Below are 16261 nucleotides of genomic sequence, written 5' to 3'. Positions count from 1 at the left end.
TCGGGACTGTCTGCACAGTCACCCTCCCTTCTGGGAGAATGAAAGAGCGCAAAGTAGTCATCCACAGCTGTATCTCTTTGGCTAGGCAAACAAGCTCCAAGCCCCACGTCTCAGATTAATAGCAAAAATGTGTGAGTAAACAGACACAATTAGCACATAAAACTATTATGCTAACAAGTGGAATATGGGAAAAGATCTGACTTGATTAAAATGTATATTTGGTTAAAAATGCATTATTTAAATAAAAAATACATACATATATGCTATCCATTGTTTCTTTTGAGTATGTTCTTTAGTTAGGAAATCACGAAATAACCTGAAAAACACAATATTCTACTATAGAAAAGAATTCTTTTTTAAAAAGTTCTCATTAGTTTTTTGATGAAAGTGCACTTGAACTTTACCCGAGGATATGTTTACTGATGAGAGAGGGACATTGATCGGTTGCTTCCTGTACACGCCTTGACTGGGGATCGAACCCCCGACCTTCTAGTGTACACGACGACGCTCCAAACAACTGGCCAGGGCTACCCCTACCCATTTTAAATGGACCAAGAAGTGAACCAAGGCTTTAAAGAAATGACTCGATCACAAAGACAAACGGTTATCATTCCTTTTCCAAGAAAGTGGCTAACACGAATGTGTGCAGTTTCCCAAACATCTCCGCGTGAGTGTGCTTTTCTAGCAAGGCCTCAACTAGCCGCCCCTGAGGAAGCTCTGCCGACAGCAAAGAATGAAGTCTGGTGTTCCCACAGCCCTAGGAGATGGGAGGGAGGACGGAGTCACATTCCATTTACCAACGAGGAGGCTGAGGCGCAGGCACGCCATGCTGTTCACCCCACCGAACTCCGGCCTGGAATTCGCAGGCCCTGCCCGCCACACCAGCCATCTCCTTCCGAGTAACCCTGTGAGCACGCAGAACACTGAGTTGCCTCAAAACCTTTGGGGAACCTCTTTCGGTCTTGAAAAGGTTGTTCGGTGCCTGTATGACCCTGAAGACATTAACAGCCCACCACAGCTATCACAATTATTTGTAAATGTCTTTGCACCAGGTCTAAGAATTAAAGCACACACATTTGTCACTAATTTATCAACTGGGTCTTATAAGAACTAAAATGTCTTGAGTTGCAATAGCATCACTTGAGATAAAAACTACCTCGCAAGAATATGTTTTTGATTAGGGTGCTTCTAGTATATTCAAACAACTAAAATGGCCCTGTGTCCTTGCCAGCTCAAGGTCAAAGGGCTGACAAAAGGTTGGAAACTGGGGAAGGTCCCCTCTGCGGGTGCTTAAGCATGCAGACCAAGTAGAATCAGTTGGCTTCCATACCATCCTCCCTCCAAAATGGATTTCAGCTGACTTAATAATATGATACATAGACCATAATAATAGTTACGATAAAGTCCAAATCAAACGCAGAATGAAAGACTGAGAAGATATGGGCCTGGGTGCCTGTTCCTGGCTCTCCTCTCCCTCGGGGCCTAGCTGAGACAACTCAAATATTTGGAAATCAAATAGAGAGTGAGAGTGTGTGTGCACCTCCTTTTAAGTTTGCTTTTGTTTGGAGGGGGGTGGGTTGAGGAATTTTTGGCCAATCTGAGCACAAAGAGGAACTCTGTAAAAGCCCAGGGCTTTGGGTTCCATAGACGTTTATGAAGATAGAGCATTTGGTGGCATGCTGCTGGGGGTCGAGGTGGGTGGTTTATAAATGGTCAAGGCCTCACCCCGTCTGGGTAGCTCAGTTGGTTAGAGCTTCATTACAACACGCCAAAGTTGTTGGTTCAATCCCTGGTCAGGGAACATATAAGAATCAACCAATGAATGCATAAATAAGTGGAACAACAAATCGATGTCTCTCTCTCCCCCACTTTCATTCTCTCCCCCTTCATCTTTTTCTCCAATCAATCAATAAAAATAGATAGATAAACGGCCAAGGCCTCATAGCTGGGAAGGAGACCTGACTTCTGGAATCTGGGTTGAATCCACCTTTCCATCTACTGCTTGACAGGAGCCAGCCAGCCTGGCAGAGGGAAACCGCCCCGCAGGTCGGGAATGAGCTCTTGTCTACTCAAGCACGGAATCCCAGGAGAAGCGGTGCATTCAGCTGCTGCTGGTGCTACCATGTCGCTATTCTGTGTCTCTCAGATAGACTGTGGGTAGGGACGCAGTCTTCCCGGCAGCCAGAAATGTATGTGGTTTTATTTTAAAGCCCAGCTTCCCAGGAGCTGCCCCTGCATCAGAAGAGCTTATTGTTCAGCCATTGGTCAGTGAAGGTTGTACAGAAGCCCCCCCCAGAACCAAGGAGGTCTAGGCCATTTCGTTGACGGACCTGCATGCAGCTTGGGGAATGTTTCTGAATCTGCTCCACGCAGGTCTGACTGTTCCTGATTGCAGCCTAGTTCACTAGTGCATGGCCTTCCCAGCTCCTAGGGTGAACTGTCACCCCAGGAGGATGCTTCTTGGCTTTCTCCTTTCCTAGTTATCTCTGTTAAACTTCTGTTTGACCATTTTGCCTTTGCTGTTTGTATCCTGGAGCTGACAGTACCCTCTTCATTTCTCTTCACCGAGACCATCATTGCTGTCCACAAAGCCTTTTGGCGTGGACTTCTCCTCTGTTCCAAATAAATCCAAAGTCCCTTCAGAGACAGCTGCAGACCCCTGGGCAGAATCGCTGTGCCCAGAGGTAAAGCCAAATGTGGCAAAGCGGCCCACCTCTCCAAGACTGAGACACCTGCTCCATAAGCAGGAGCTGAGGATGGCAGAACCCAGTCTTCTTGGTTTACCCTTCCTGATGGACAATGTGCCCTTAATAGTCAGCTGAAAGGGGAAAGCTTTGGGGTCCAATATTCTTGGTCTGGCACACCTGGAGAGGAGTTCCACCCTGCAAGAGGGGGCTGGGTTGAGGAAGGAAGCCCATCGACTCTACATCATTGGTCTAGAATAGAACTTCTAAATAGGCTGCAGTTGCAGGGATGCCTGAAGCTAGCAGACTGCTGACTCAGGGAGGAATGACGGCTGGAGACTGGGAGCTCGGGAGAACGCGCCTTGCTTGGATGGGGGCTGGTGGGGTTGTTTCCGTAAGGAAAGTGCTGGAAAGGATGGGCTGGGGTTCACGTGCTGCAGACTCTCGTGGTTCTTACTAAGACTGAGCAGGTTTTCTTGAATGAATGATTCTCCATTTGCTAGAAACCCTTAGAGCATTTTCTAGAAATGTCAAATGAGTGGTATATATATAATTTTCTCCAGTTAAATGGTTGCTTCTTGGGAAGCAAGTTCATTCTGGACGTCGGTCCCCCAAGCTCAAGTATTTTGGTAAATACAATGGAAGCAGATTCTGAACAGCCTAAATGAGGTGGGTGTTTCTACATATGTACTTTTACATTTAACTATTGTGAACTTACCTCCACTAACTAACAATACGGGCGTTGTTTCTCTTATTGCACACAGATATAAGGACACAGACTTAAAACGTCACGGTGACTCCCTGGAGCAACAATGCCAGCAGTCTGGAGCAGGTGCAGAAATACAGGGCTGATACCAAAATCTATGCCCCGCAACCCAGCCAGACTGTCCAGTACCGCATTCAACGCAGACAGCAAAGAACATGAAATGAACAAATAAATACATGGCCAGAGTCCACAATCAGACACTGGTTTCTACTCCTACCATCAAACATTTTGTAATTTCCGGCTATGATGCTAAAGTAAAAATAATATAGCAATTAACACCTATCGATCGCTGACTAAGTACTTAGTTCTGACCTACCAAGTTATCCTGGGGTTATGGTTCTGCTCCGAAATTGCGGAGCTATCACACGTGAGGCATGACTCCGACAGGAAAGGCGGTGGCCCGCACAGCGCCCCCGCCCCACACAGCGCCCCCACTCCACACAGCGCCTGCTGACTGTGCTGTGCCCGTCGGGCAGGGCAGCTGCGAAGATGGCACAGAGACCGATGTCTCCGGGGAATGTGTCACAGGGCCCATTATCCTGATTTTTATGTTTGAATGTCAGAGGTAACTCTTGTATTGTAAAATATTGCTCTTTTACTAACAATTCGGTTATTAGCTAGCATTTCTTTCCTGCAACGGTTTGCTATAATTCAAGGGCTTCAGCTCAGTTTCTGCTTTTCATAGAAACAGGTTAATTCTTCTACCAGTTGGTTGAGCACATCTGTATAGCACATCAACCACTACAGTCTATGTGATATTTGTTCATAGGCTATACAGGATCTGGCCTAAAAAGTAATGGAAAAGAATTTCTCTAATCTAAATATTCCCTCGAGAGGAACCATATTTGTTGAGAGAATGTGATGGTTAATTTGATGTGTTAACCTGGCTAGGCTACGGTAACTAGTTCTGGGTCAAACACAGTTTAGATGTTGTTGTGAAGGCATTTTTTAGATGCGATTAATGTGTACATTAGTAGCCTTTGAGAAAAGCGGATTACCCTCCATAGTGTTGATGGGCCCATTCAATCAGTTGAGGGCCTTAAGAAAAAAAAAAAACCTGTGGTTCCCCCGGGTAGGAAGGAGTTTTGTCTCTATAATGCTCTCAGACCGAAGATTATAACATCCACTCCAGCCATACTCTTCAGGCTGCCCTGAGCCATTCCTTAACATCTCTCTCCCTACGACCCCCCGCATGTACACACACACCAACATACACACACGTATGCATGCGTACACATCCTATTGGTTTTGTTTTCTGGTGAGCCCTAACGGATACAGAGAGAAAAAGAAGAGGAGAAAATTGAGGCAGAGAAGCAGGGAGATTCCCGAGATACTTTTCTGTGCTCCCCTGTGATCGCAAACCTTTGCTCTGGAAGCGGAGGTATAGACAAGCGAATCCCATAGCTTCTGACCTGGGCTGGCTCTACTTCTGAATGTGGAAATGCGATTGTTTCCTATAACCAAACTCTTCCCCTTTTTTTCTTAAAACATATTCCTGCTGCCTCCTTTTTTTTTTGTACTTCCCCAGTCCTAAATCCTCTTCAAAAGGGAAGGTGCGAAACTATTCACAATCATTTGAGACTTTAACAGGATTAAACATCATTGAGACTCACAAAAATGAAGTCCAGAAATTCAATGTGGAATTAAAGTCCATTATATTACTTTTTTTTCTTCTACACTTGAGAGTAAAAATGGAGTTAATGATTGGTTCCCTGAGATAAAACGTACTAAGTGCTTTATGAGCCTATTCCGAAAAGGAATGTTAAAGAAAAGTACTTAATTTCTCACCATTTATGAGTCTCTGTTAGTGAGTTCTCCTCTGCCTCCTGGTCAATTTTAGCTGAAAATACAAGAAAGGAAAAAGATGAATTATAAATAGTTATACTCATTCAAGCAATATGGTCCTAATAATACAAAATATGTTATCATTTGTTATTAATTCCAAAGTACTCTAGTCAGAAGCTTATTTTAAATACATGAATGGATATAGTTGAATAGATTATATTTAATTTTTGTTAAGCTTATACTATTACATTGACACAGATAAAATGAAATATATCACCCATTCCAATTTTTAGATTCTAAGTAATTTCTTTTTTCTAAGTGATTCCTTTAAGTCAGTCTCATCACCCTGAGAAAATAAAGCACTAGCTGATTTCATAAGCATATCTATTGCATTGGTCAAACATTAAATACCAAAAATCAGTTGAAAATAATTATTCCAAGCAAAGGTAAAAACACGAAATAGAAATGGTATGTGACCTTCTTCAGAAGTGCTCCCACACCCCAGGGGAGCAGATGGGGAGTTATTTCTACAAAGGTGCGAGTTAAGACACTAACATTTTCCGTTAACTGAAAGTGGGAAGGCAATCGTGTACCCATTCATTCACTATTATTTTGTCCCAAAATAAAGAATGGTAACCAGACACAAACCCACAGAGCAAACTGGGAAAAGAGATTACATCACTGTTTTCAGATTATTTACAACAACAGAGAAACTCCATCACATTAGTAAGTCTGGCAGTGACTATCACATTCTTGACCAGTAAGCATTCTGGAAACTTATGTGTTACTTCTCCACACACGTACACATAAGGATTTTTGACCCAAAAGTTTAAAAAATACTCTTACTTCATGCAATGCTCTCTAATATTTTTAGTCTGCTCTATTACATTTTAAAATGTTAATTGTACCCCCTACACACACTGATGTGTTTCCCTGATGGTTTGTGACACATTTTGAAAATCACTTGAGCTCTAGACAAAAAGTTAAAATAATACAAAAAAACCCCTGGACTAGTGAAAGCAGAAGTTGTCTTTTGATAAGCATGTCCCTTTGAGTCACACGTGTGGCCATCGGGAGAAATTAGAAGACAAAGGAGAACAGAGCAGATTAATTATAAAAAGTTGGACCTACACATAGAGGCAAACCCATGGTCACTCGGGGATTGTCAAAGCGTCTCTATCACTACTTTAAACACAGTCGTGCAGCTTGGGCTGGTTAATGGTTTACAATCTCAAGACAGTGTTTGCTCAAAGGTCTGTGCAGGATCTGGAAAGCCATCATTGAGTGTCACGCTGTCCCTCTTCGCCAGGACTCTAAGAATTTAAAAGGGATCCTCTGGGCTGTTTTTTTGTACCGCCCCCCTTCCCCTTTTTGTACTTTACATTGTTGACATAAACTTACCAGGCAATCATTAGCCATACTAAAAAATAGAATACATGTTCCATGATTATACTTTAAAAAAGCTCCAACAGAACAGATTGTCTTATGTAATCTGCTCTGGGCTGACGTATGCAAATGGTTTGCTTCCAGAAGCAATTATGGAGCCACATAAAATTTGTTTAAGGCACAACAATGCATACCATTTTTAGGAAGGCGAGTCTTCTGATTGTCTTTGCATGTCTTTTTTTTCTTTTGTAAAATACAAAGATTTAAGACTAAGATTAAAGAACATTTCTGGACTATTTTCAAAGAATCAAATGAATGATTAATGAAATTTAGAACACGCTGGAATGAAATGCCAGAGATCTGTGTTCTAATCCTCTTCGAGGCCCTCAAATTAACTATGCAATACTAGACACACAGATTAATCTGTTAACGCATAAAATATTTGGTACAGTGTCCCCAGCAATTAGCAGGGACTAAATAAAAGTCCTTTCAAATGTTGCACTTCAAGCCCTTGAAATTCTTAAAGTGATACAAGACATAATTATATCAGCTGCTATTTTATTACAGTATTATATGCAAATAAGGAAAGTATATGCTTACCGCTTTTCAAAACACATAAGCCCCTAAAATGTGGTGAATAGAATAAAATGAGTTTTCCTTGCTCATAATGGTTCCTTTTGATGTGTAATAAAGAAGATGGTTTCACTGTATGAGCACGTTTAGCTGAAAAAAAACCCTTTAATCCAAAGTGGCAGAAGATTGAGGTTTTTATTGTTGTTTAGTTGCAGTCGTCCCCACATCCCCCCATTATTCTCCCCTGCCCCACGCACCCCAACCTCCCACAGTTAGTCCTCCCCCTGCCCCACTGTTTTTGTCCACGGGTCCTTTATCCATGTTCCTTGATGACCCTTCCCCTCCCTCTGGAGACTGATTTTTTATCGGAGAAATAAACCATAAAAACAGACCCCCTTCCCAAACCTAACAGCCATAGAACCATCATAAAACCAACTCGGGATAGCAAAGAACACTTTAAAATGTTCTATTATCCATGATTTTTACAGGATTTTGAAGCTAAGGGGATACGTGTATTCGAACTGTAATGAACTGATAAATAGGCAAATGCTAGATCAAGGAAAGTGCATTCGAGGGCACATTTCAACTCTTGGAGGAGAATCAAAAAATCACGAAGCTGAACAGATTTTTCTTTGTAGGGCACTCTTAGAAATAAAGACTTCCTGAGAAGCTGGGGTGCAAGCCAGGCTTCTGAGAGCGAGGTACCATTTTCCAAGTGTAAAGTGTGAGCACAAAGCTTCACGCAGCATCGACACTTTGCCATCACAGTTGTTATAAATGCACTTACGACATGAACTGAGTGACAAACGGCAGGAGCCGATTTTGTCAGTTAGTGAGGATGAAACTTACCAAGATAAAATGTAAATAAGTTAGTGAAAATTGAGACATTTGAGGAATGCAATAGGCTTAACTCTGCCATTTGTTGAGGGGGTCCCCAGGCAAAATGCACGCAGTGACCGAAATCTTAGATCAACTGTGGTTTTCAGTTTGAAAGAAATTTAGGCCATCTGTGTGATATTCACAGCTTCTCGAGATTTTACTGCAGATGACATAAAAAATAAGATTATTTTCTATATGTAAATCCTTTTGTTAATTATTTTACTCTCTGAGTTATATTTTAAGAAATATAAGGGGTATTTTCAGTTAATTTCTCATGGCACATGTAGCTTTGTGACCAGTTTTGAAAGCCAGTGCCACATTTAGTGACAGTTTCCTAGTAGTTATAATCTGCCATCAGTCATCTGTATTATAAGTAGTCTGAATAAACTGTATGAGAAGATAGAGAAGATTCTAATTTGCTTCTTCAAGTAAGATCATTCTCCCATTCTCTGTTTTTTTAACCACAAGTCTTCCCTTCCCTTCCCTTCCCTTCCCTTCCCTTCCCTTCCCTTCCCTTCCCTTCCCTTCCCTTCCCTTCCCTTCCCTTTCCTTTTCCACTTATTCTCTCATTCTTTCAAGAACACAGATGGCAGCCTTTTGTTTTTCCTGATATTGGTAACGATCCGAAAGCTCAACAGCATTTAAAATAGACAAAGAGGCACAAGTCTTGCTTTGTGGAGGTTTTCAAGTTGTCACCCCATCAGCAAAGGCTCTCGGTGCCACAGCCTCTCAGAAAGCCTGGCCACCTTCAACAGAGAAGCGCAGTGACAAGGAAGGGTCTGCCTGGCCCCAGATCTCCAGGAACAACCGTCTCTCCCACCCCTCGGATGGGAAAGCTACGCTTCTGCGGCGAGGCTCCCTTAACACTCCGCTCGTCAGATTCCAAGCCCACCAAGGCCCGTGTTTGGGGTTAGAACATGGGACTCAAAGTCACACAGACCCCGGTGTGACTTCTAGATCAGCCAGTAAGTCATGGCAGATTTTAATAGCTTTGATAATCATTTTTATTTAATAACTTTTCTTGATCATTAAAGCAGGGTAGTACTTTTTCAGGAAGAGTAAATAAGGTACAGGCATATCTTGTTTTACTGGGTTTGCTTTGCTGCATGTCACCAACACTGTGTTTGTCACAGACTGAAGGCTTGTGGCGACCCCACATCAAGCAGTCTATCGGTACCACCTTCCAGCAGGCTCAGAGGAGAGTTAGCATTTTTTAATTTATCAATAAAATAGTTTTAGTTGCAGCATGCACACTGTTTTTCAGACACAATACTATCGCAATAGAACAATAGACTACAGCACAGAGCAGGTATAAGTTTTATAGGCACTGGGAAACCGGAAGGATTACGGCTTGCTTTTCCGTGATTCTGACTATATTGCAGTGGTCGGGAACTGAACCCACAGTATCTCCGAGATGTGCCTACATAAACCAGTGGACACCTACTAATAATCTTCCTGTCTTTCCTCTCCTCTTCACATTACGGTGACTATAAAAACGAACTGGTATGTGTTGCTTTTGCATGCAAAAAAGTTTTTCACCGTAGGAGTAACAAGTATCTTAATTCTACCGTAGACAGAATCCAGATGCAGAATGGGGTTTACATAGTGCTCCAAAGCTGCCTCCTTACAACAACACAATGACATTAAAGGCCAAGAAATAGCACAGTAGACCTTTACCAAATTGAGGAGTAAGTCTAAACTATATTGAATATCTTTTCTGTTTTCAGTATCTACTTAATTTGTGTGTGTTGTGGTTTCCATAGGTCTAAATGAACTCCCAAAGCTTACAGTAGAAGCAGAGGGTAAGAGTTTCTTAGTCCTTTATTTTTTTTTTGAGAGACACAGCAATAAATGAAATTGCTGTGTGACAACAGTGTCATCTGTAAATTTAGGAAGAAACCACCGAAATCCAAAAGATAAAGTGACTTTTGAAGAGCCTGCAATGTTTTTCTACAGAATACCATTTGTACGCCATACACGTGGGTAACTATGCGTACCTTGATGTTTGAGGTTCAACAGCAAGAGAATGTTCTGAGACTCGATATACTGACAACAGTTTGAGGTGGAGGAGACAAGAAAGAAAACAAGATGGTGAAACAAAGCAATTTTCTACTGGCTCTAGAGGGAAGGAAAGAATAATGCGGCTTTCAGAAGACACAGGGGGGTTAAGTACAGCACAGGAAAAGTAGTCAATAATATGTATTGTAACAGTTATGTACGGTGCTGGGTGGGTACTAGAAATACTGGGGGGGGACCACTTTGTAAAGTATGTGATTGACTAACACTATGCTGTTCCCCTGAAACTAATACAAAGCAATACTGAATGTAAACTGTACTTGAAGAATAAAATATAAAATTTTTTAAAAGGGTAAAGTTAAAAAGTGGTTTGTACTGACTAGTCCAGAGAATATCAGTAACTCACATGAAAAGAAATTAAATATAAAATTGAAGAAATAATGAACCTTTTTCTTTAAATTTTATTTTAATTGTTGTTACAGTACAATTTTCTATTGTTTACTCCCATCCCAACCCACCCACTCAGCCCTCTCGTCCTCCCTCCCATTTCCACCCACCCCTAGTTTTTGTCCATGTGTCCTTTATACTCGTCCTTTATATTCCTGTAAATCCTTCCCCTTTTCCCCTGAAATTCCCTCTCCACTCCCCTCTGAACTCTGTCAGTCTGTTCTTTATTTCAGTGTCTTTGGTTATATTTTGCTTGTTTCTTTGTTTTGTTGTTTAGGTTCCTGTTAAAGGTGAGATCATATGGTATTTTTCTCTCACTGCCTGGCTTATTTCGCTTAGCATAATGCTTTCCAGCTCCATCCATGCTGTCGCAAAGGGTAGGAGCTCCTTCTTTCTTTCTGCTGCATAGAATTCCATTGTGTAAATGTACCATAGTTTTTTGACCCATTCATTTACTGATGGGCATGTAGAAATAATGAACCTTGAAGAAGCTAGTCAATCAATTCCTGCACCCCAGGGGCAAAGAGAGTCTTAGACATTAATCAGAATATTGCAACGACTAGAGGGATGGTTCCCCTGTTCCCCCAAAATCTTAGGAGATGGAGATCTGAAATTTGAGGCAGAGGAAGCCTGTGGTTAAAACCATATAATAAAAGGGACACTGAAACTTTTTGGAGGCTGCCACTGCTTATTTGGTTCATTTTTATTTTCATCTACATATTTATTTTAGGGTTAGGGCAGAAGATCACCTTTCAGGCTCAGTTCTGCCAGTGGCTGTTGGCACGGACAGTCCCACCCAGGCTCCTAAACAAGCAACTGGTTAAAAATAGTGATTTCACGATTCCGTTCCAGCTCTTTGGCATGCAGCACGTCTTCCCCAACAGCATGAACACTTCCTCCCCAAATCTCTGTCGCCACAAATATTTTCTGGCGGTTGCTGTCCTACTAAGTTACTATTTTGACCCAATGATTAGTGTCTGCCGTCACTGGTCTGGCTCCAGGCTCATTTGCGACGTGAAGCATTTCGGCTGAACTGGCTCCAAACTGCCGTGAGTAAGCAGAGGCACGGAACGGACGCCCTTTCTGATCTCCAGCTTTCCAGAGGGAATACCACATCTTCCCAGGTAATTGGAGACAGAGTCGCCTCTGAGTAGTATCAGATGGAAGGCAACTGCGAACCCTTTCATCTGCTTGTCTAGGCTCTAAATCTTCTTGCTATTTATCTTTTTATTTAAAGTGTTAACTAGTTTTTGTTTATAATTATCTATGAATGTGCATCTCAGTTGCTTTTAAGTGCAGCCAGTATGAGTTATTTTTTAGACATAAGCAGTGCCTTTCTTCTGAGTCATGTGAGGTTGTCATTTCACTGCAGATATATTGCTCTGGTTTTGAGATCTTTGACACACTGCTTCTTTGACAATAAGCTTGAAGTCCAGTAAATGTCGGTACTTTATACATGGCCAGACAGAGAATGAATATCAGGATTTCTTTCTTTAGAGAGCAAAAGAGTAAAATAAAATAAAATAAAATAAAATAAGAAAGACCCTAAGTCTCAGTGCAGTCTTTTCTTGATGCTGCAAATGTCCTCAGAATAATAAAACAAATGCTGTACAGGAAGAAAGCCAAGATCTGCAAGGATAACATTGCAACTTACTCTTTGCAAATAATTCACGACCAAGGGTTAGTTACTTCAGCCTTGTGTATAAGATCATATACCATCTGTGTCCTTGGAAATATAGGTATATATAAACATAAAACATGGGTGCTTGCTATAAAAAAAACTCAAGAAACACACACAACAATGTCAACGATGCTTCCCTCAAAAATTTGCTGTATGTGGCTTCTGGCTAAATGTAAAATACAAGAAAGCCTTGTGCTATTATCACCTAGTGTGATGTACATATTGAAGTGGCCCGCAGTAACATTCCTTCTTAAATCATCACTTTAAACTCAAAGTGGAGAAGACATGAGAAAACACAGTGTGTATGCATGAGTTTTACATTCTGTAGACATCACCCAGTAAAAGTGCTGATTTTCAAATGGAAAATTATTTAGTCCACCTAATTTTTTATATCAATCATACCCCAAACCTATTCATTATGCCACCTACAGGTTAAGAAAATCTCTCATGGACTTTCATTACTGCAGCATAAAAACAAAGAGATATTCAGGTCGATTGCTTTGTTTTTTCTTTACCAAGTAACAACTTCCTTACTGAAGAAGATACACCAAGCACACCTTCTTGCTAATTCCATGCTGAACTTCAATTAAGATGAAACAAAAATCTCTATGTCCCTTGAACTAGAAATATGCAAGTACATGTTTTAAGACCAAGCTTTCAATATTAAGTGTGATACCAATTAATTCTCTATTGTAGATTCAAATGATCCAAACACAAAACTGTTTGAAATACAAATCTGAAAACCAGAAGATCTTTTTTTCCCATGTGCTTTCTTGTCCTAACTTTACTTGCCAAAACAATGCTTGAATTATAGCAGGTAAGCTAGGGCATTCCAATCCTAGAAACAAAAACTACATAATTTAATGTGATAATATTTCAACCAAACATTGAGTTTCCATATGTTTTGGCACTCTGTTAAGGGCCTACAGATAGATAAATACTATATAGTCTTCCCTCCAAGACAATGTTAAGACTGAGGAGAGAGATGTGGAAATAATCATTAGAGAGATATAGTAAGTCTTCACTCGATGTAATCAACTTTAAGTCAAATAGCATATAATGAAACCATTGTTACCATTACGTGTCTGATATAAACAAACGTTCCATTCATAAGGCCTATCATCGGCACTCTAACAAAATGATATTGAATGAAATGACATTATTCAAGGACCTGTTGTATTTTAATGGGAATGTTAATATAAATATTTATATTGCTATTCTAATCATTCACATTTAATAACCCACAGTAATAAAACTCTATAAAAAAGGCACTACAATTATTCCCATTTTACAAGGAGAAAATTAGCCATTAAATAACTTGCCCAAGGTTCCAAAAATACTAGGAGAATGAGATAGGATTCAAACTCATGCAGTCCAACTCCAAAGCCATACTTCCAAATGTGTCGTAAGCACACTCGAGAGAAACATTTACCTAAAGAGAGAGAAGTTAGTAAGAAAAGGACAGAGGAAAGTACTGAGCTGGGACTAAAATGTGAACAAGTCTTAATCAATTGGAAAAAGAACTAGAGACTTAAGAGGGCATTTAAATAACAAACAGCAGGAAAACCAGTGCAGGGGCAAAAGAGCACCTCAGCCCAGGATGTCGAGAAGGAAAAACATAAGGAAGCCCAGGCGGACAATATAATGGGAAGTAGTCGGCCTGGGGCGGGTCTGGCTCATCACAGTGTGACTTCATAACAAGCAAAGCAGAGGAGACTGAACTGCAAACCAATGGAAAGAGATTTCCCCGTTAGACTTTATGAACAAAAACCGAACTTCCCTCCTGCTGTAATCAACCAGAAACTGGATAAAATATATGAAACAACAGTTGTCACATACTGGACAATGAGCAGCGCAGGACCCTGATCTGTGAAAGAAGGTGCACAAACGGGTTGAGTCCTACGGACTTCCTGAATCTCTGGCTGAAGGCGCTTTCCCGACCCTGGGCCCTGCCTAGGAGGGAAACCCAAATCAGCCAACTCGTCCCACTGAGCTGAAGAAGAAAGAGAGGAGTTCAAGGATGCTGAGGGGGCTGAGTGTGGGACGCAGAGCTCCAGGGAGAAAACAGCTTTGGAGGTCGCTGACCTTTTGCTGAATATTAGCCAGCCCATGTACAGCATGAAACTCTGTAAGTCAAAGTCAAGAACGACCGTGGAACTATGAACTGAACAACTCCCCAAGTTCATACAGGGCCAAGAGCAATCTGAAGTCTGAAGAGCCAGTGGGCAGAGCTGCTGTGGACCACCGAGGAAAGGGTAATTATCGGACACCCCAGTGCGGGGAGGGTAAGAGCCATTTTAGCAGGATCTGGATTGGTATAAAGGGAACTCCAGATTAGTCCCAGAAAAGTTTAAAACACGTCTTAAAGTATCCAACTGAATCACAAGTAATTCAAAGTGTCTGCCCAAACAAAGCCAAATATTCTTTATCAGTCTACATAAAATCCACAACTGAACAACATAGTGCTCTAACAATCAGAGCGCCTAGCATTTAATGGGAAATCGACCAACCTAGTATCAGGAAAATGTAATCCATTACCAGAAGATGAGTAAGTCAATAAAAACAGACCCAGGAATGACAAGAGATGAACCAGCAAATAAGACCATTGAAACTAAAGCAGCTCTTATAGAACCATGCTTAAATATTTTTTAAAAATGAACATAATGAAGAGAAAAATGTATGTCTTAGTCTGCTCAGGACGCTGTAACAAAATACCATAGATGGTTTGGCTTAAGTAACAAAGACTCATTTCTCATGGCTCTGGAGGCTGCAAGTCCCTGGTCAGAGTGCCGGCGGGGTCAGGAATCTGGGGCGGACCTTCTTCTGCGCTGGCGGATGGCCAACTTCTGATTGTATTTTCACACCGTGTAGAGTGAAGAGAGAGGCAAGCTCCCCTGTGTCTCCTTACAGAAGAACACTAATCCCACAGTGAGGGATCCATCCAATGACCTCACTAACATTCCAAAGGCCTCACCTCTTACTATCACCACATTGAGGGGCAGGGTTTCAACATAGAAATTTGAGGGGGACACAAACATGCAGTTGATGAAAATGGAAGATATAAAAACTAAGAACCCAGTGGAACTTGTAGAGGTAAAAAATATGGTATCTGACCCGAAAATGCACTTGAATTGCAAATAAAAATTGGCATGATTATAAAAATAACATAAGACAAGACATTTTAGAAACTAAGAATAATGAATGAACTTGAAGATAACAACAGGATCTATTCTGACTGAAGAATACAGAGGAAAAGACCAAAACAATTAATCAAAGCTTAATGACCTTGAACAATAGTAAATGGTCCAGTGTGTGTATAGTTGGAGCATTAGAAAAAAAATGAGTTAAGGCAGAAAAATAAATGAAGGACAAATGGCCAAAAGTTCTCCAAATCTGACAAAAACTACAAACTCCCAGGTCTAAGAGATCAGGTAATTTCAAACAAGATCAGTACACATGCACATTATAATTAAAATATTAAAAACCATCAATAAACAAGAAATTTTAAAAACAGCCAAAGAGATATAAGAGGAACACATTTTATAACAAGGAGCACACAGAAAAATTAACAAAGATTTTGTGCTAGACAGAATGATGGCCTTCCAAAGACATTCATGTCCTAATTCTCAGAATCTGTGAATCTGCTACATGGTAAAAAATTAAGGCCACATATTGAGTTAATGTTGCTAAGCAGCTGACCTTGAAATGAGCTCATCATATATTATCTATATTGGCCCAAAGTAATCACAGGATTCTTGTAAGTGAAAGAGGGAGGCAAGAAAGTCAGTATGAAAATAATAGAATACGAGACCCTATCAGTCATTGCTGACCTTGAAGCTGTGGGGGGCCCTAAGTCAGGGACTGTGAAGAACCTGTAGAATCTGAGAAAGGCCAGGAAATGGATCTGCCCCCGAGTCTGCAGAAGAAGTGAAGCCTGGTGACGCCATGATGTTAGCCTTTTGTCCCAGCTGAAACATCCTATTACTAAAGCTTTCAAAGCGACATCAAAAGAAGTAGAATTTTTCCCATAAAAGTTATTTTATA

At 41.0% G+C, this 16261-nt stretch overlaps 1 protein-coding gene across 1 annotated transcript in view; it reads right to left on the bottom strand.

Moving 5' to 3' along the window:
- FMN2 (formin 2) overlaps positions 1 to 16261 on the bottom strand; it is a 268694-nt gene that overhangs the window by 57025 nt on the left and 195408 nt on the right. Inside the window, exon 15 of the mRNA XM_045818459.1 lies at positions 5239 to 5290. Coding sequence (XP_045674415.1) covers positions 5239 to 5290 — 52 coding nt within the window. The remainder of the gene's footprint in view (positions 1 to 5238; positions 5291 to 16261) is intronic.

The sequence above is a fragment of the Phyllostomus hastatus genome, unplaced genomic scaffold (assembly GCF_019186645.2).
Source record: "Phyllostomus hastatus isolate PE091 unplaced genomic scaffold, TTU_PhHast_1.1 phas_contig_148, whole genome shotgun sequence".
NCBI lineage: Eukaryota > Metazoa > Chordata > Mammalia > Chiroptera > Phyllostomidae > Phyllostomus > Phyllostomus hastatus.
This window is presented reverse-complemented; position numbering and strand designations above follow the sequence as displayed.